Source organism: Thermobia domestica, chromosome 1 (genome assembly GCF_964235325.1).
Source record: "Thermobia domestica chromosome 1, izTheDome1.hap1.1, whole genome shotgun sequence".
Lineage (NCBI taxonomy): Eukaryota > Metazoa > Arthropoda > Insecta > Zygentoma > Lepismatidae > Thermobia > Thermobia domestica.
In genome coordinates, this window is record NC_137454.1 from 32806396 (window position 1) to 32829414 (window position 23019).

The 23019-nt window shown below is 34.7% G+C and overlaps 1 protein-coding gene across 1 annotated transcript in view; it reads right to left on the reverse strand.

Moving 5' to 3' along the window:
- Galphao (G protein alpha o subunit) overlaps window positions 1-23019 on the reverse strand; it is a 362612-nt gene that overhangs the window by 134007 nt on the left and 205586 nt on the right. The window contains exon 3 of the mRNA XM_081756619.1: window positions 19613-19754. Within this exon, the coding sequence (XP_081612745.1) occupies window positions 19613-19754 (142 nt within the window). The remainder of the gene's footprint in view (window positions 1-19612; window positions 19755-23019) is intronic.

A 23019-nucleotide genomic window follows, 5' to 3' on the forward strand; every position in this document is an offset into this window, starting at 1 on the left:
CTGACAACTCTCACATGCGATCAAGCGCGGTTGCCACATTTATCTTCTGTAACAATATAAATATAACAAAGGGCACATTTTGTGGAAATGAATCATATATGTATTACAACAAAAATATTATTTAACATTATGCCTGACGGAAGTATTAGACAAAAGAAATAAACAAATTAGTATTGCGTTAAGATAGTTTACAAAATCATAAACAAAACAACCGTTACTTCTAAACACATAGGGCCTTATGCAGAGTCGTTTTGACATATGATTAGCGTCATACTAAATGCCTGACTACTGCATGGAAACATGTTAGTCGAACTCTTTAGTACGAGATCGGGCTTCTTCGTAGCTAAGCGGTTAGCGTACGCCTTTGGCATGGGAGACCCCGGTTCTATTTCCGGCGGGACCTCATGTGGTTCGGATTCCACGTTAATCAGTAGGTCCACGTATCATATAGCCTCGCTGTTGAAAGAGACGTTAAACTCAAAATCAGTTCAACTCTTTAGTATGACACTAAACACGCGTCAGAACGACTCTGCTAAGACCCATAATGTTATATCTTTTTTTTTTTTAATGAAAACTACTTACGTTAAGAGAATGGCTTTCAATTGTAGATAATTTAATTCCATTTACTGTAGAAATATTACTCTTTTTTCCTAGGGTGGATAAAATTTCCGTCGGTTCAGCGAGGTCTTTCAGGCACTTCTCTTTTGTGATTCTTTTCACAGTTGTAGGGCTAATGTATAAAGCTGAATCTACTCTTTCAATCACATTATTCAATGGCAATAAAGGACCGTCGTTACGTTCTTTCTCCAAATATTCCCTAAGATTAAACACAAATTCCCGTTCTCCTTTAGCCTAACCGGCATAACCTTAGACGTAAAACTCAAACAAATTCCCGTGCCTGACTTGTCAAGGGCACCCTCTTTCCGCACTTCTTACGCACTTCAGGCATTGTGTTCATAAACACAAACATACACACACACACATATACTAAATTTATATTTTAGGTCTATGTGAATAATACGAAGTATGTTCCACTGATGAATGAAAATAACAACACAATATTCACACCAATGCACTGAGATGATAGCACAAAAAATCAAAACAACCTGACAACACAAAAACTTTCACAGTAATGAGTAGGTATAAATGCGACAACACTGTTCGGTTACCATGGAAACAACCTAGTGTTTCCAAATGTATTTTTGAGGGTCTAAACCTATCCTCCCCTTCACATATTGGTGAAAAAATATCTTCTACTAAAAGACAAACATAGCTGGATCACGTTCGTTACTTTCCAACCACTTAATTTCTAAACCAGTCTTTATGAAAAGCTCATTATAACAATCTCTGTAATATATAGAGTATGTAGGTACATTTTTTCCTTATGTCAACAAATTTCCTACAAAGATCATTAGAAATTATACTCATTTCAGCTTGACATTCCAAATAATGGTTTATTACCCTTGAACTTTAGAAGAGCCGTACAGACTCACTACCCTCTTCGCTTTCAATTCTACGAAAACCTACTCCCTGCGGCGATAGGGAGGTGGATCGGTTGTTGTTCAAAGTAACCCCACTTCTATTTACGTAGCAAATTTGTCAAAAGGACAGAGTTGTGTCAATAAGTGGAAAAAGAAAAAAAGTATTAATTATTATGGCAATAACTTTAGGCCTAGTGGAACTACGTTGTGCTGGAATGTTGAGGAGTAAAGTGAAGTACGATTATTTTTCTAAATATCTAGTTTTTAAATACTTCAACTTATAATCTGATTCAATCAGTGATAAAGTAATTCGATTCCTTTATCGTTCTGTCATGTGGTCGCTTTGATTCTTCTTGCTATGACGGTTCGCAACACTGTCATCAACTTACACGATGTTAGATCTGTCAGAGCTCAGGTTACGATGGCCCTAGTCTAGTAGCCAGTTTCTCGATTGAGGAGGAAAAATTGTCCTTCATAGATATTAGCAAATTTTTGTTATCCTTCATCGATTTTTAGCAAATCAGTTTTATTCGTCATCGATTTTAACAAATCTTTGTTATCCTTCATAGATATTAGCAAATCTTTACTATCTTTAATCGATTTTAACAAATCTGAAATTATCCTTCATAGATTCAAGAAAATCTTTATTATCCTTTATCGATTTTAGCTAATTTTTATTATTCGTCATCGATTTTAGAAAATGTTTACTATCCTTAATCGATTTTAGCAAATTTTTATTATCCTTTATCGATTTTAACAAATCTTCATTATCCTTAATCGATTTTAGCAAATCTTTACTATCCTTCATCGATTTTAGCTAATTTTTATTATTCGTCATCGATTTTAGAAAATGTTTACTATCTTTAATCGATTTTAGCAAATTTTTATTATCCTTTATCGATTTTAGCAAATCTTCATTATCCTTAATCGATTTCAGCAGATCTTTACTATTCTTCATCGATTTTAACAAATCTTTATATCCTTCATCGATTTTGAAAATCAATATCATCCTTTATTGATTTTAGTTAATTTTTATTATCTGTCATGGATTGTACAAAATTTTTACTATCCTTCATCGATTTTTACTATCCTTCCAATATTTATTATCCTTCATAGATATTAGCAAATCTTTACTATCTTTCATCGACTTTAACAAATCTTTATTATTCTTAATCGATTTTAGAAAATTTTGATTGTCCTTTATCGCTTTTAGCTACTATTTATTATCCGTCATGAATTTTTTTACTATCCTTCATCGATTTTAGCAAATCTTTATTATCCTTCATCAATGTTAGCAAATCTTCATTATTCTTCGTCGATTTTAGCAAATCTTTATTATAAATCCATACAACATATACTTTCACATGTTAACGCTTAGCCTGAAATTAATGTTTAGCGCGTTTGTTCCATGTAATTTCCTCTAATTCTTAATCGAAATTACAATTAGTGGAGGCCGTGGTGGAAACAAGAACTGATTCTTACGACACTCAACCCAAATCGAAATACCGTCTTCCTCCCCAATCTATTACTGCTTTTGCTTTATTGTGTTGAATGGTTGAAAACAGAAATAACAGGTTTCTATCATTTCCGCTTTCAATAGACGAATAATGGTGAGGATGAAATCTATTCTTGGGATCTTGAATTCTTATCAAAAATCTCTTTCTCGCTATATTTTTTAAAACTGGGTTTGCTCATTGGAAATCAATATTGAAACCGGAAATGGCAAATTTCTATAACTTCCGCTTTCAATAGACGAATAATGGCGAGGATGAAATTTATTCTTGGGATCTTGAATTCTTATCAAAAATCTCTTTCTCGCTCTATTTTTTAACTATTTTTGCTCATTGGAAATCAATATTGAAACCGGAAATGGCACATTTCTAAAACTTCCGGTTTTGGAAGAGAAATAAGAGTGGACGCTGACGACATTTGAAGCCAAAAAGAGGCTTCTTGCTAGCTATTACCGTTTTTGCTGTATGGTGATCAATATCGTAACAGGAAATGGTTTATTTTACCACCTCTGGTTTTAATAGAACATTGGTTACTAACATAACCTTTTTACATGGTGAATTCCTTCGTGAACCCTGCACACTTCATCTCTACCTCCTTGCTGCTCGTTGCGATTTTTGATTTGTAGTATAGAATGATTGTTATAGTATAGAAGTAGAATTTGTAATATAGAATGAATATTAGCAGGTTAAAGCTCTTGTCATAAGATGAATATATTCAAATTACAACGTTCAAACTGATTTATAAAACAAGTTTAATTTAAAAATAGTCAAAATCATAATATATCATTTAGAGAATTATGGAAATTAAAGCTTCATTTAACTACCATTTAAAGACGGAGTCAATCTTGCTTAAAATTGTACATCCAGTATGCAAAACATCCTGCTTACTTATTGTCATATTTCCACATAAAAGATTGGTTCTTTGAATAAAAGACTATATAACTAAAGATATTCTGAGGATACATAATAACAATAAAATAAAGTCCTTTGTCATAAAGTTAAAACAGTTTAATTTTTGGAGAAAATTGCTTTATTGTTTCTCCCAACATATGTTCATTTTAAATTGTTGTAAGAACTCGTTCTCAATATTTCACGTTTTGAATCTAGTGCTACCAATGTCGATTGATTTCTTACACTATAACTCGGCACTCTTATTACGAAATTTTTCAAGCAGTAGTCGCTACTGTATTTATCCAATATCATTTGAATAAAGTATTTTTCAATAAATTTCCTTCTTTCTGAAAGAGATTGAAGTCTTCAAAAAGTTAACCAATATTCGTACGCATACCAATAGTAGTTTTTTTTTCATTTTATAACATAATAATAATAATAATAATAATAATAATAATAATAATAATAATAATAATAATAATAATAATAATAATAATAATAATAATAATAGCAATTTATATTTATTTCCAGCAAAAATAGTTATTTTGTGTTTGTATGGCTTCTTTGTTACAACATTTGTAATATTTGCAGTCAGCAAATATTTCGTAATACTTGTATCAGTAGTCTCTCCCATACGTTCGCCCTTCATGCCCCTCACGTTGGCTACCATTAGAATAGAATATGAAGGGATGAGATGAGTACTTTTCTTCAGTACTGAACCCATTATCAAAAGTAAGTTCCTCGCTATCTATTATCGTTTTTGTTCTGATCCCGGACATATCCGCTCTAGAAGATATCACATGCTTATGCACTGAATAATTTTATTGTACGAAAGAGGATTTAAGATAAAAGCTATAATAAATATACAAAAGTAAGATGTGAATGACAATTTTTTCTCAACTTTTATACTTCCAGTGTCTCTTTGTCATACGTTAAAAGATGAAGTGTATAAAAAAAATCCAAGACACATGTACGTACAAGTTATCTATTCTGTAGAGCGACAGTCACCTTGTGAGCTGCAGAGCAAGAAAAGAGCGTTCGAAACCCAACTCACGTCACAGGAAGAGGAAAATAAATCTCTGAACCAGAGCAGAAACTGACGATCCTAGTTGCCATGGAAACAATGCTTCCTCATTTCACGATGTACCGTATATATATATATCATGGATGTATGTGTGTAATGTATGCCAGTGTCAGCCTATATTGGTAATTCGACCTCCCTTTCTCTGCAATTCCACAAATAGTCCTACCTATACTTCGACAATGTTAATATTCTGTAAAACAACACAGGATGACTACAAGTCTCTCAAAATATGCCCTTTGCCCTCGAGGTGTATCAAAGGGACTTCCTATTAATAAAGTGTTCACGATTACTTTATGCATTGCACAAATTCAAAAACTACATAAGACAAAATAGTGTTTATTTTTAATAATTATTTCCTTCAAAACATGATGATTGTTCCAGTAAAATACTATTAACAATAAAACAAGAGAGTATTCATAATGTAGTTGTAGAATGAAACATGTTTAGTTGCACTTCAGTTGCTGTAATAAACCGAATTTCACCACATAAAAAATAAAGCTGAACTCTAAAACTAGTCAAATATCAGTCATCAAATTTTAAACACTTGTTTATACAAATAACGATTGTGTTGTACAATTTGAGAATTTTCATGTGCGTTCCTTTTTGAGATATTTCAGGTTGAACATAGCCGATTTTCGAAAACTTGCAATGTTTGAAGACCCATTGCATATATATAACTGTGAATATTAGTTTCTTTGGAATATTTTAATATCAAAAATGACAATTTGCATTTTTCGAACTTTTCAACAATATTTTAAAGGCATTTATAGTGTAGTAGGCTTAGATGTGTACTGGACACAAAATGTGGATTTAATTTTCTTTCGAATGATTTTTGCTTGAAACCAATAACTTCAAAATTAACGGAAATACAGCGTTCATCTCAAACCTTTGTAAAGTGCAAAATATGCGCCTATATAAAATGGACGCTCAAACAAAACTTGAACTTTTTAAAAAAGGATGAATACTCTCGTCATTTCTTACCGTTCCATAAGACTTCCAGTACAGCATAGTTTGCAAGTGTAAAAATGTTTAGCTTGTTATTTTTCGATCGGTTATAGACAATGGTAATTCTCCATTTAGAAAATACATGGTAATTATTAGATTTTGTTTCCTTTAAGCATGGAATCACCTGTAATGAAAAATATACAACAAAAAATGGCCAAAAGATTTCAGAAAAATTAAATTAAATTCAATCTTACAGTTTTACGTTCCATGATTAAGCCGTGTAGGCTAAAGGAAACGGTGATGATGAGAAATGAATGTAATGGTGGAATGAAGAAAGTGGAAGGAAACATGAGAACCACGAGAAAACCTACGCACATGGTGTTTGTCCACCACAAAGTTCACTTGGCGTGAACTGGGATCGAACCAGGAACCCCATGTGCAAGAGATGAATGCTCTATTACTGAGCCACCGCACCCAAACTACTAAAAAATTTCATATGGCAATGATATACAGACAAGAACTGGCTTGCGATGTTTTACAAAATTCATTTTCTTCTATTTCTAATGACGATACTTGAAAGCAATACAGGCGGATCTGTGAATATGTGAGTGTATGTGGGTGCCTGCATTTGAGTATGATACAGCCGTTTTCATCCATGTGACACGGACTTTATACACTTGTTCTAGTCAACAAGGTAAAATGACTAACATCCGTTCCATAACAAACTTCTTTTCCAATTATTTTTATTATTATTATTATTATTATTATTATTATTATTATTATTATTATTATTATTATTATTATTATTATTATTATTATTATTATTATTATTACGTATAATATGAGAAATGGATCAACATTAGTTCCTTTGAATCCAAAATCTGAAATTTTAAGAAGAATGACCAATTCTTTTAATTTAGTTTTACTTATTTTTATCAGTGTCCGGAGACAAGATAGGGACGCATTCCTTCAAAAACGAAAGGTAAAATGTAATCTTTCCTGTTGTGATATTGGATTGAAGGTTAATAATCCTATTTATGTCAATCCGAAACTTGTTCAAGGAAGCAAGGAAGGCGAAGCTTGAAAATAATTATGAGTTTGTGTGGATAGACTAGGCTTGTAAGATTAAGCTTAGAAAATCAGCCAATGACAGGCACGTATATACATTGAATTCGATGGCAGACATACAAGCTCTCTCGCATAAGTAGACATGTTTAGCGAGTATGATTTATCTGTTTATTATCAAAATATGCGTACTATTTATAACAAATCATGTGACTTGTATTTGGGTGTCTTGGCGGAGAATTATGATGTAATAGCTATTACAGAAACTTGGCTTACAAATAATGTTTATGACAATGAAATATTAGATAACAGATATATAATCTATAGACAGGATAGGGTGGGGACTAGAGGAGGAGGTGTAATCTTAGTCATTAAAGACAAATATAATAGTTATTCTATTGATACTAGTATCGATGGTATTCAAATTGTTTGTACACGAATTGTAATACGAGCTATTAGGATAATGGTTGTTGTGCTTTATATACCTTCTGGTACAAGTTTTTATATTTATCGAGAGTTGTATTCAAAAATAGAATATTTGTCAAGTATAACGATAAATTCTTAAGTATAGGTGACTTTAACATACCATCACTTATCGGTTCTGCAAAAATTGGAATGCAAATGATAGTTTCATCACAGAAATTAATAATTCTATATCATTGTTAGGTTTAACAAATGTGAATAACGTCTTAAATGTTAATTACAGAACACTTGATTTGGTTTTATGCGACCGTGATGATGTAATTAAAGTTGAGTTATATACCTCACCTCTGGTATCAGTTGATGTACATCACCCACCGTTGGTATTCAATATTCCACGTAATTATAAGGATACCCGAAAAAGATGTGACGTCTCTTCTTATTATAATTATCGTAGGGCAGATTTTTGTGGTATCTATAGAGACTTAAAGAATCAAGCATGGAATGACTTAAGAAATGTTAGAAATATAAATGAGGCTTTAGATATTTTCTATGAGACAGTATATGAAATTATTGAAACACACGTGCCCAAGTTTAACAATAGAAATAGAAGAACATTTCCACGCTGGTTCGATGATGAAATAATTAATGTTCTAAAAAGAAAAGAGTATCATAGGAGACGCAGAAAAACTTCAAATTATCGTACAGCATAATGAATTTCGTAGACATTCGAAAAAAATTGATTAAAACTGCGTTAAATCTTATGAAGAAATAATCAAACACCACACTTTAAAAAATTGGAATTTATTGAATAGTAAAAGAAAAAGAAAATCTAAAATTTTTGTAATGCAATACAAGGATGATTCATTAAATTCACCTTAAGAAATTGCAAATGGGTTCGCTAAGTATTTTGGCAGTGTTTATGATCCTAGCCCACCTACATATACTTTGAATGAAAATTATGAATCAGTTATAAGCTATAGCTTAGCAATAACAAATATTTCTAAAAATGAAATTCAGCAATCAATAAAGCAATTAAAATCTAGCAGAACTAGTGGTCCAAATGAACTTCCCACATATTTGTTTAAAGGTTGTGCTGAACCTTTATTAGTTCCACTATATTTGATATTCAATTTAATTTTGAAAACTCAATCCTTTCCGGATAAATGGAAGCTGAGTAAAATAACACCGATATTAAAAACAGGAAACTCTAAGAATATTGAAAATTATAGACCTATTGCCCTAATTTCAGTTCCTTCAAAAATTTTCGAACAAATTTTATTTAATAGAATTTTCTCACATGTCAAATCCTATATTTCACCTTTTCAGCATGGTTTTTACCCAGGACGCTCAACTTTGACCAACTTAACTTCTTTTTCTCAATTTATTGCAAGTTCTGTAAATGATGGATATTACGTTGATGTAATTTATACGGATTTTCAAAAAGCATTTGATAAATTAAATCACACGGTTTTAATAAATAAGCTTCTGGCTATGGGATTTTCAACCTTTTTGTTAAGTATTATGATTTCTTATTTGCGAGGTAGAACATATTTTGTCTATTATAATTTTTTAAAATCTTTTATTTACGTAGCTAATTCAGGTATACCACAAGGTTCAAATTTGGGCCCATTGCTATTTTTATTATTCATTAATGATTTACCAAATGTTGTAAAATATAGTAATTGTTTATTATATGCCGACGATATGAAAATATTTAAAGCTATAAAAGTGAATAATGATCTGCATGAACTACAAAGAGATATTAATAGTTGTCTGCAATGGTCTATCAGAAACAAATTATATTTTAACATAAAAAAATGTAATGTTATGACGTTTTCAAATAAAATTAATTGTCCATCTTTTGAGTATAAGATTAATAGTGAAAAGTTAAAAACAGTATATTCTGTTAATGACTTAGGTGTATTACTAGATTATAAATTTACACTTAAATGTCACATAAATAAAATTATTGCAGAGTCGTACAGGGCACTAGGGTTTTTAATAAGGAGTACAAGAGACCAAGTTTTAAAACACCTCTTTATAGCGATGATTAGAAGTAAGTTGGAATATTGTTGAGTTCTTTGGGATCCTATTCACAAATTACAAGCAAATAACGTAGTACGAGTCCAATTTAAATTTTTGAAACATCTTTATTTCAAATTGTATCGTATATCAGCAACTAAAAATAAGATCTCTTGCTCTTCTCTTTTACTTAAATTTGATATGCACTCTCTTTACAGTAGACGTTTCCTTATTCAACAAACATATTTGTACAAGACAGTAAACTCAGTGGCAGATAATTGTAATTTGCTCCAGTATATTAATTTCAATATACCAAAACGATCATTGCGTAAGAATTTGGTATTTAACATAACGAGATCTCATATTACAACTCACCAAGAGTCATTCATAGTTAGAGCATGTAAGAATTTCAATCAGCTGGTTTCATCAGATCCTATCCATTGCAGACTTCTGTTATCCTATCTCTGTATATTTGCGTATACTCAAAAATAATATTTTGAAAAGACGTTATGTATGGAATAATTAAATAATTAAGAAGTGTTATCTCTATGAATGTTGAACCTATGCTGGATTTTTTTTTATTTTTCATATTTTTCATTTTTTCATATTTTTCATTTTCTTTTAAATTTATACTACTAATATTTTAATTTGTTTTTATTATTTAACTTGTATTTTTCCTTGTTTACATGTATTTTTTATTTCTTTCAATATATAGATATATATATGTATTTCATATGTAATTGTGTGTGTATATATACATATGTTCCTCTCTAAATGGAGTTTGGCTCTGTAGAGGACTATTATAAATAAATGAATTTTAGAGTTTGACAAATATTTTTGTAGAATTTTTGACAATAAGACTAAAAGGATTTGAAATTAATTCGACAAGGAATTATTAATCCGATACATTTTATTTAATCCAATACTGTTTTATTTTATCATTATGTTTTATTGTTTCAGTAGGTAGGTTACATTATATGCAATGTGTGTTTATTTTTGTTTGATAAGGTGCTGTATTTTTGCTGTTAGGCTGTTCATGGCACAAGAATAAACATTATTGTTATTATTATTGCAATTTTTGCTGACATATCACCTCTGACTTAATTTTGACAAAAAAGGAAAATATCCAATTATAATCTACAGTAACGGTAAAGTTAGACAGACCCGTCTTTTAAGACAGAACAATGTGGGCTTCTGACAATTTGAAAGTAAATTTCCATGACTTCGACACGTAAGGACCGTGTGCTGAGAACAATGCTCCCGTTGTACCCTCTACGTTTCTCTACTTAACCACTGAACACGTTGCATAAAACCTTAAGGTGCATTCGGACAAGGATAGAACACTTAAACTCCATCTCTACCGAGGATTGAAACCAGGTCGTTCGGATCATAGGTGGCATTTTTCCGACTACGCCACCGTGGCTCCATCTACCGTACTTTGCTGAAATAAAATATTGTAACTTTCATACTTCTGCTGCAAGAAATATGCTTAAATAATTCCATCTTCTCTGAGTGTTCTGATTACGAGTGCCCTGCCCCCCTCCTCCAAAGGGCTTGGGGATATTTGTCACAAATTAAGAAAACTTTTCTCCAAAATTTACTGTTCTACCACCAAATATACCTTTTCATTCCCCGCGAATCCAGTATTCTCTAATTTGATTGTACTAGTTTCAAAGCAAAATTGACTTCCCTGCAACTAATCTCACGGGCGAAACCTGCGCTTTAAGAGCCTTCTGTAGCCCCCCCCCCCTGGTTCCGACCACAGGAATGAGGCTACTAAACCAGTTATGAAGGAGTAGGTCGTCCAGTAACTTTCCTATGTGGTTATGTCATAGGAGTGGTTATGGAAGAACTGTAACTTTATGAGCTGGAATAGAGGAACAAATTTAGAATTAGGACAAGGGATACCACGTATGCAAGAACCGTGTAATTATTGAATTCATTACACAATTATTCACTTGTATACGTCAGTTAATATCCTTCTGGAAAATAAAAATTAAAAAAAGTTATTTAAACAGGAAAAGTACGAACTAATAATAATGCCCATAGAACAACATGGTCAGCATCAATACAGTTAAGAACCACCGTATTACGATAGGAAAACTCTAATGGAAAAACCATTATTGTCTCGTAATCGACATATAGCTTACCCCAGCCAGTTCAAGAGTTAGACGTTTCGATAACTATACGCCAAATTAACTTCTGTTAGACGTTTCGATCACTACATGCCAAATTAACTTCTGTTAGACGTTTTGATAACCATATGCCAAATTAACTTCTGTTAGACGTTTCGATAACTATATGCCAAATTAACTTCTGTTAGACGTTTCGATAACTATATGCCAAATTAACTTCTGTTAGACGTTTCGATAACTATATGCCAAATTAACTTCTGTTAGATGTTTCGATAACTATCTGCAGTATGTTCGTGATTAATACATATTGGAAACTTTCGCATTAACTAACTTTATTCATTAATCGATTGTTTGTCTCTTTATGGGTCATATATACTGTATTGGAGAACCGTTCTATAACCATTCGAGTAAGTAAGTCTAAACGAGCAGAGAATCAAATCCGGTTTCTTGTTGCAACCTACCGACCTTAAGAATGGAAGTATGTGCCTAGTGTTTGTGCCTGTATCGTTAGCCGAGTGGTCTGAAGCATTCGGCTTTAGATTACGAGGCAGAATCCAACAAAGATTTGAGTCCTACAAAAGAACGTGGGAGTTTTTAGCTGTCTTCGCTCTTCGATATATTTGTATTCGTGCTCCTGTCGACTTCGGATAAAATAAAAAGTAAATCAAGAAAAATAGCGTGACAGGGAAACCAAGTTACTGAGATATATTCGGTAAATCTGTAAATTAAAAGTAATAATTTAAAATGTTAGCTCCTTACTACACTAAGAAGGAGACCAGAATTCGATTCCTGATCCAGTAGCACTATTTTACTCTCAGTCAGTATGCAGTACGCAGATCAATCAGTATGCAGTACCCCCACGATTTGAACGAAATTCGCTCCACACAGTATTTGTAGAGGGTACAGTTTCACAGCACACCGTCACCGTAAACAGCAGACTGATCGCAATATCTATAGAAATGCTAGTAGTATGTAGGTTGTCGGACAGGACGAATGTAGCTAAATGTGCATCACATTGTGTATCTACAATCCCAGGATGACGTCAACGAACGTCCATTGTTCAATTAAATTTTTTCGAGCGTGGTTGTATACTGAAGCAATGAAAGACCGAGTGGTTTTTCCGTTGAATTGCCGCTCGCGTGTCAGGTCGTGTCATGTTATATCGGTAGTGTATACGGTAGGAAGCAGAGAGTTTCGATAGCCGACGCACCCTTTTCAGTGATTCCATGACGTAGCGAAGTGTTTTTAGAAAGAATGATTACCTTAGTAGGCAGGACGGCGACCAACAGTGCAATCAAAGCCACTATGATTCCCCGATCACTAAACACAATTAGCACACGAACACTAACAATCAATTATTGAAGATTAATTTACCGTCATGCTTTTCTTTCGCACAATTACTCATCATACCTCTCATCGCTAAATAACTTTTTTCGGTGATATCTGGAGACTGCAATGGCAAGGTCAATGGAGGCTAGTGGTATTCAGCGATGCGAGTAGTTTGTATCTTGGACACAGTGGCGGTCCTGTGCTCGCATGTAAACTTGTAGGTGAACGGAAAAGTTCTATTCGTCATACAGGAAACACACTTGACTTTCTGGCGTTTGTTAAGAGAGGAGAGAACAAGCTGTTATGCATATTCCGCTAGCTTATGGTCTTCAATCAGAACAGTATGACTATACGTTGTGAATTCGTGGTGTCATCATTGATGTCATCCAATCCTGTTTAGACACTTTCTGGAACCCCAAGTTTCAACAGCTATATCTCGTGTCCCTATACCGTCAGCTGAACACAGCGTGCTCCACCCGGTATACGTTTTCTACTCTAGTCTGCTAAGTATCCGGATCTAAGCCTTATTGAGGGGTAGGGGAAGGGGAACGGCGACTGGTTATGATCCGGCTCTGATACGACCTTCCCAGACATAGTCTACATCACCTTACCGGGTACCCGTCAGTTGTGTGTCCACTTAGGATAGTTAGATGTTCTATTACGACAAGTACTGTACGTTTGCGCCAGTGCAGTTATATAGTCCTCAGGTATTTTATTTGAGTTTTTAGCTAATGAAATCTTAAAAATCTGTAAGAAGCCTTAAGACAAACTTTCTCATTGTTTGATTACAAAATCTGAATATTTCTTTTCCTTCCTTCTCCTATATTCTTAAAACAAATAAAAGTATTGTGTCTCATTTCATTCTTCATTTCGCTATGCCAGTATGTTCTTGAGGTTGTTCCTTAGCATCGCAATTTGATCTCTTTAATGCTCATAATATACAGAGTGGCCTAAAAGTAGATATACAGCCCTGTATTGATCAAGTAAGACATTTTAGTTTACTAAGATAATCAGTTTATCTACTTCAGTCTATTCCGAGTTCAATGTGTTATTGAAAAAAAAAAAATAAAAACAAACAATAAACTAAACTTGTATGGATAACAATAAAAATATTACATAAAATGCCATGAGCCGATCAATATGGGACTGTATACCTATTTTTGGGCCACCCTATACTATTTATTCTTTATGTAATGCATCTTAATGTATCCTTTCCATGTGTCTCAAGTTGCATTTTGGTCATTAAAGACTAATCTCGAACGTAGTTTCTATATCTTTCTAGTACCTTTTCTTTACAACCTTTCTATTGTCATTGAATTTACCTACATAGAAATTATTTTAATTTCTCTATCCTTAGAAATTCCTTTTGTCACCTTCACGTCTGCTGTGTATTTCCCGTCTTCGTAGGCTTTCCTTCTTAAGAGGCCTCATCGCTGCGAAATTAAAATACCGTTAATTTTACCGTAATTATGTGATATCTTCAAATAGATAAAAGATAATCGAAAAGTGGAACAAGATCTCTCTAGACAATATTATTTGGCGTTAGATACCGTTATTACAACTCATTTATCTGCTTTCGATTTCCAGCCATTTAGAAAATCGACATTTATTTTCGCGTTTCTAAATAACTACAAATGGAACGCTACTAGGTGACTCGTGATAACGGTACCTCGTGCAAAATAAAATCGTCTAGGGAGGTCTTGTTCCACTTTTCGATTATCTTTTATCTATTTGAAGATATCACATAATTACTGTAAAATTAGAGGTATTTTAATTTCGCAGTGATAGGGACTCTTAAGGGTCTTCACTACAGCGAAATTAAACTGCCGCTAATTTTAGAGTTTTTCTGTGATATCTTCAAACCAAATAAAAATATTCGAAAAGCAGAAACGTAGAGAACTAGACAATACGATTTTGCACGTGATACCGTTATCACAACTCACCTATCTGCTTTCGATTTGGAACTGTAGATAAATTTAGCATTTTTTGCGAGTTCTGTAAATAGCGGCATACCAAAAGCAGATAGCTGAATTATGGCAAAGGTATCACATGCAAAATCGTTCACTACGTTTCTGCTTTTCGAATATTTTTATTTGGTTTGAAGATATCACAGAAAAACTCTAATATTAGCGGTAGTTTAATTTCGCTGTAGTGAAGACTCTTAATTCCCAGTTCTATACAACAATATTTTACACTCTTTAGAGTGACTTTGTTTCCATATCTTTCTTTCCTAGTTTTCCAAAGTTGCTTCTGTAACTCAGTCTCCTTTGCTACTTCCTTCACGAATACTGTATATTACTCGCAAAGTCCGAAATGCTCCTACAACTTAATAGCTCCTGTGTCTACTTCCTCCCAACGTACTTTTCTTTCTAATTCTAAACAAATCCGTTTTTAGTTTTCGATCGTTAAGCTTTTCTTTGCCTAACTTGTTCTCTTCTCCTTTCATTCTTAGCTATACTTTTCAGCCAGATTTCACTTCAGCTAAAATGGTGGTCTAAGGCGTCTCTTTCTTCCCATACAACTAGGTCACTTGCTGCAAATTTAAAAGTTTCCACTCACAAAGGTAATTAAATAACATCTTTGTCTTGATATAACAATTATCTGCTTTAATATTATCAATTAATTGTAGTCTCCCTACCTATTTTGTTTTACTTCCATCATACCACGTCAATCACAAGACAATTCACTCTCAGAAGTCAAGTTTCATATAAGTAGCTACATTATGTAATACTATTACTTAACAACAGACGTTCCTATATAACATCCTTGATATTTCTTTATATTTTTATATAGTACTTTCAGCCTTCATCCATTCCGCCTTCTACACAAAATTTCAGGGGGATTCGTATCCCTTGTCCTGCGCCAGAGACTCCCATGCTCATATTTCTCATTCAAAACCATCGTTTTTATTAAGATAATTTGGTAAACTTTGGACGGCTAACTTTCTACATTTTTCTTTACATTATTACTTGAAACCAAACAAAAAATGGAGTATAGTGAAAAACCTTCAGAGAAACACGCATATAGAAAAAATACTTAGCGTTTCAACATGAATTTAAAAGAAAATCGTAGGGAATTACTTTTATGGTACAGTGAGCTGGTAACACTGAATCTTCGACTTCCTCTGCAGGTGATAAATAATGCAGGTAAATGCGAGAGACTGTGAGGAACGAAAAGAACTGAAAAACCGCCAGATAACATTTCTTTCCTGCTAATCCTATATCCATTCCCCCTCCTGGGTTTTCTTCTCGTCATGAAATGTTTAAGACGCCCAGTTAACGTAAACTGAATTGTTTCAGCACATTTTTTATCCTGAGATATAGGCATATTTCTATGCACATACAGCAGGTGAACGAAAAGCTAAGAAAAAACGTCTTTGTACCACGTATGTTACAGATCAATGTTATATGCCACTTATAGCATAAAAGATGCAATTAATTTTTGTTTAAAATGAACTGTGTTCAATATTCTTTGCTAATATCTCTACTTATGTCAAGTACGCGAATTATCAAAAAGGAACTGGGCACCAGCCGCCAGTGAGACATAACTTGTATGCTTAAAAAACAATTTAGGAATCGAATTGGGACTAAATGCACCAAAGGCACATGCGTTAGCCACTAGATCAGCGTGGTGAGTTCGGGCCAATTACTTATGTTAGTAGATCGTGTTGCAGCGTTCACGGAGCCGTGGACGAAAAATCCCATCTGTCGTTCGGTAATTACGTAAATTCTTGAAAATATATATCAATATTATCTTGTACTGAAGGTGAAAAGTACTATTTTCCCCTAACACACCTTTAACGCTTCAGAACATTTTTGGGCAGTAAAAGCAAGGGAGTCATATAACCAAACAACCTAAGGCAATAGCCGCGCCTAAACAACAATATCTTTCCCAATACCATCACATTTATAATAAGAACTAAATACTATTGACATGGTTACTTCTATAACAACAAATGGCCTGCTTGGCCGAGCGATCTAGGCATTATGCTGGCCATCACAAAGATCTGTACATCACGAATTTGAATCCCACTCATAGTATGGGTGTTATATATTGTAAATTTGCCGCACATTTTTTTATTATCATCATCGAATTCTCATAGTCTTCTTTCGCCTAATAAGTGTCTCAACAGCGGAAGTGTGGGTTATTTAAGGGAGAAAAAATATTTTCCAACGTAAATATTGTTCGATGTTGTTTTGCAGTAAAAGTTAGGTAGGACATGTCTAGTTCAAAAATAGCTCATAGCAGTTCAAATACTCAGAGACACAAAATACTGAAGAATGATGTCCGTACAGGAGTTTTTTTTTTTTTTTTTTTTTTTAATTTCATAAAACTGCAATAGAAGTAATTTAAGCGTGGTCAAGCGATACAGGGATCTGCCGTCATCTCGTTTCTCTGCAATCTTTCATGACATAGCGCGGCTGTTTGTTAAGAGACGCCGTCCGTCGGTCAATACCTTTCAGCCAGAGCGACGCCTCAAGTCTCCCCTCTCTCAAAGCGCCCCACCCCTTAGAAAGGCTCACATTCCTCCTTCTAAATCCCCCTTCTACTCAACCTAGCTCAACCAAACACGAAACCATATCACTAAACAGACTCATGTCTTCTTTTCAGCACACGAACGCAAACTTTCATCTATCTATCCATAGACACACACACATATATATATACACACGAGGTCCCCTTCCTCTGATGACCTATCATATGCATGCATCAAGTCGCACACACGCATATGAATTTATGTAATTTGAATCGTAAATTTCTCATTTGCAACTTTTTTTTCTCTTGCTTCTTGGGTCCTGGTCGTAAATTGATTCTTTTTGCAATGCCCATCTATAACAGAAACACGCACTTGAAACCTAAAGCAAATGTCATGTAATTGGTTTCCCCCTCAACTGTCATATCTAGATTATACTCGCTGTCTTTTTATGTACGCTGCAAGATCCAGACAATATTTAAAAAGATATATAAAAACTTTATTCTTTACGAGTGGAAGGATATGCATCGAACTTTCCCTTTATCTCATCGTTCAGTGGTAATACGGATCGTCGTCATCAGGTCCGTATCCACGGGGCTCTAGGGGGCCGCCCCCCTAAATTTTTGCTGGCCCCCTTAAAAATTTCACGGTAGGCTTGAAAATTAACTATAATATGGTTGAATCGCCCCCCCCCCAAAAAAAAATTTTTGGGGCTTGCTACCGGCCTGCTCATCATAATGGACATTCGAAAGGAGAGGAAGAAGTTCACATGCATTATCAGCGACATTACCACTGTAATAGCCACATTCTAGTCCAAATATCTTATTATCTACCAGTAAAGCCCTCAAATTCTTTATAGAATTCAATTCTTCAACAAATATTTAGTACCGTACGAGATGTGTTGTAGAAGTATGGAACGTTTGGTTGGCAAAAATACATTAATTGATTAGGAAATCCGAAACACAAATGCCCGTCAAAGTTGTCTCCTTGGTAATGCACACACTTCTACCAGCCGATTAAGCATCGAAGGTATCAAAGAAACTAGTGCTCGGAAAGCTGAACCGATACCGTTTGACCTGTTTGAATCGGTTGAACCCACAGGACCGCTCGAAACCATTTGGCTCGTTTGACTCGTTCGAACCGTTTGACCCGATATACCTGGTAGAGAGAACAGAACCTTTAAACCTAGCGAATACTTCAAATAAACACAAACAAACCGTTTGACTCGTTCGGATCGTTTGACCCGATATATCTGGTAGAGAGAACAGAACCTTTAAACCTAGCGAATACTTCAAATAAACACAAACAAACCGTTTGACTCGTTCGGATCGTTTGACCCGATATACCTGGTAGAGAGAACAGAACCTTTAAACCTAGCGAATACTTCAAATAAACACAAACAAACCGTTTGACTCGTTCGAATCGTTTGACCCGATATACCTGGTAGAGAGAACAGAACCTTTAAACCTAGCGAATACTTCAAATAAACACAAACAAACCGTTTGACTCGTTCGAACCGTTTGACCCGATATATCTGGTAGATAGAACAGAACCTTTAAACCTAGCGAATACTTCAAATAAACACAAACAAACCGTTTGACTCGTTCGAACCGTTTGACCCGATATATCTGGTAGAGAGAACAGAACCTTTAAACCTAGCGAATACTTCAAATAAACACAAACAAAGCGTTTGACTCGTTCGAACCGTTTGACCCGATATACCTGGTAGAGAGAACAGAACCTTTAAACCTAGCGAATACTTCAAATAAACACAAACAAACCGTTTGACTCGTTCGGATCGTTTGACCCGATATACCTGGTAGAGAGAACAGAACCTTTAAACCTAGCGAATACTTCAAATAAACACAAACAAAAAAATGGCAGATAATGATATTAATGCAACTGTTGATTCACAACAATTGGCTATGATCCTAATTAGACAATTGTTACAGAAAGATCTGTGTATTTTATTCATAACTATTGGTGTGTTTAACATCTGGTTGTAACAACATGTTTGGCACATCCAGTACTTCGACCCAAGGACATACGGCTTAATCTTTACAGCATACATTTTTCAAATACAGGTAACAGCATTTTTTAATACTACTAATACAATGTCTGTGAATATTTAATTACTTTTGCTAGGCTGGTAATAATGTTTTTTTTTTTTTTATTATTTTAATCTAATTAGTAATGAGTGTAACAGGTACGGTGTATGTACTAAAAAGATTATTACTAAATAATGTACTTACCTCTCTCTCATTGTTTCCGTAAGCTATTCCAAGATTTGGCATAGCGCGTAAAATGGCTACCAACGACTGGATTGTGTTACTGTAGACCACCGGCCTGTATTGTTTGAAATCTTCTGACGTGAAGCCACTTTCGTGGATGATCCTGCAACAGAAGAACAACGAATTAACATAAAAATAAAAATAGCATACACTTTATAGAATAACAATAAACTATATAAATTAGGCCATATACAAAGTATACAAATATATTACAATTAGTGATACCAATAAGGAGAAGACGGCTTCGGCGCGGTTCGATTTCTGGTAGAAGCTCATGTGGTTATGATCTCAAGTCAAGCTGTAACTCCCCGTATCATATAGTCTCGGTGCTGAATGGGACGTTAAATTCCAATCTAACCGAGAGCACGGTGGCTCAGTGGTAGAGTGTGGGATCCCATGTTCGATCCCCGCCCAAGTACGTTTGTGATGGACAACGCGTTCGTGAGATTTCTAGGGATACTCCTGTTTCCTCCCACTTTCTCATTCCACTAATTCACTCATCATCATTTACTTGCTTTAATCACCGTCTCCTTTAGCCTAAGGGCATAATTGTGGGACGTTAAACTGAAACGTTTCATCTTATTTCAATTTTGCAATCTAACCAATGAACCGGGGAAGAAGATTGTGCCTCACAATCTCTTTTAAGTTTTATTAAAATTCTCTAAACTTTAAAGAGTTGTTTCAATTTTAATCCCAGTTTCAACAACATGTGTATTACTGTAACCGTACTGACCTGACAACTGTAACAAAGTAATTTTTGGTATGGGTAAAGAGGAAAAGATGCATTGGTTAAGCGAGGACTGACTCTCACAAGTAAAGGTTCTCTCCCAAGAATCGGGGATCCGGAAACCTCGCATATATTTAGATAGAGGAGGGCCACGAAGGAATACTGGTGAAATATGCCGGGCCGACAGCAAAGGATAAATCCAATATGGCCGCCCGAAGGTTATAGGAATCGACTTTTGCAAGAAACCTCTCATCCACTTCCCCTGGGCAGATTGACTTAATGTTTTGCAGATTGATATATGTATGAACACTACACATCTATTGGTTTGAAATTTCGCGGACGTTGACGTATTGAACCCAATATGGCCGATCAAAGTGTCAATGTGTCAACGACTCGTGTCTGGAAAACGAATTGTACTATGGAAGTACAGTATCACTAGACGTGTACGAAAAGCATTAAACGGTTCAAAATATCGCCATCTGAAAACCAATATGGCCGAACGAAATCCTGAACCAAACAGCTCGTACTACAAAAACGAAATTTGGTGTAAAAGTCCATTACCACTAGTAGCTGAGCAAAATAATACAAATGGATCACAATTTCTACATCGTGTATCCAATATAGCCCCGAAATACGCATATAAAATATACACTGTAAACAGTTCAGGTGGTTTCGCATGAAAAACACCTACAATTCACTGGAACAGATTTTGCAAGTGAAACGCCAGTAAGTTAAAAATATTGCCAGTGCCTGTTATCTGTTTGAAGTGTTACACGCAAACATATACTGTTTATTTGGAAAGGTCTAGAATGCACTAGCCACAAACGTTCTAGAATACGCGTCTTAAAGTTTGCAAATCGTATCATATATAACAAAAATCGCCTTTGCCAACACTGGCACCGTGGCTACACAGGTAACATCGGGGTTTACGATCCAAGGATCCTATGTTCGAACCCGGCGCAAATCAAAAACATATTTTTCGTTACTCACATAATTATTAATTATTCTATATAGTATATTATATGATACGATTTGCAAACTTTAAGACGCGTATTCTAGGACGTTTGTGGCTACTGCATTCTAGACCTTCCCAAATAAACAGTATATGTTTGCATGTAATACTTCAAACAGATAACAGGCACTGGCAATATTTTTAACTTACTGGCATTTCACTTGCAAAATCTGTTCCAGTGAATTGTAGGTGTTTTTCATGCGAAACCACCTGAACTGTTTACAGTGTATATTTTATATGGTATTTCGGGGCTATATTGGATACACGATGTAGAAATTGTGATCCATTTGTATTATTTTGCTCACCTACTAGTGGTAATGGACCTTTACACCAAATTTCGTTTTTGTAGTACGAGCTGTTTGGTTCAGGATTTTGTTCGGCCATATTGGTTTTCAGATGGCGATATTTGGAACCGTTTAATGCTTTTCGTACACGTCTAGTGATACTGTACTTCCATAGTACAATTCGTTTTCCAGACACGAGTCGTTGACACATTGACACTTTGATCGGCCATATTGGGTTCAATACGTCAACGTCCGCGAAATTTCAAACCAATAGATGTATAGTGTTCATACATATACCAATCTGCAAAACATTAAGTCAATCTATTCATGGGAAGTGGATGAGAGGTTGCTTGCAAAGGTCGATTGGCATGACCTTCGGGCGGCCATATTAGATTTATCCTTTGCTGTCGGCCCGGCATATTTCACCAGTATTCCTTCGTGGCCCTCCTCTATCTAAATATACGTGCAGTTTCCGGAACCCCGATTCTTGGGAGAAAACGTTTGCTTATCAGTCTTGGGTAAAAGTAGCGCACTTTCAATCACTATTTGAGTCATGTTCAACTATCATATTGTAAGTTACCTGCAAGGTAACGTTTAACTTTTTTTTTTAACATTTTAAACGATTTTTTTTTTTAAATCACTTTTCTATTAGTGACTACACTTCGAAACTGGCAAAGAAATTTTTCATTTTTATCCATTCTGACCACGTACATAACTTGCTTGTTTTGTGCGCGTCATAACTAGTTCGATTTTCAGTGGTATACTTCTATCGGATACAAACACAAATAGCAGTTCGGAATCAGTATGTGTAGATTCATTCTCAAATAACCTCGGTGATAAAAAAAAAAAGAGACGCTAAGTTCTTCATTACTTATCTGTTCCAACTTTCTCATTTGCCACAATACTTCCCCTCACAATATGCCGATCTCGCTAGTAATTTGTCGTTACTTTTTTTAGTATTGAAACTATTGTCCCAAATATATGAGACCATAAACTCTTTGAACAGCTCACGCAAATACATTCTCTAATTGAAGTGCGAAGTGTAAGCACACCCCATTCCCTAGCAGCACTGGAATACAGCTTCTTGTGAGACCAGCGAAATCAAGCAGTGCTGGTGAATACAGCTTGGGAGACCAGTGAAATCAAGCAGTGATGGTGAATACAGCTTCTTGTGAAACCAGTGAAATCAAGCAGTGATGGTGAATACAGCTTCTTGTGAGAGCAGTGAAATCAAGCAGTGATGGTGAATACAGTTTTTTGTGAGACCAGTGAAATCAAGCTGTGATGGTGAATACAGCTTCTTGTGACAACCGCGAAATCGAGCAGTGCTGGAAAATAGTTTTTG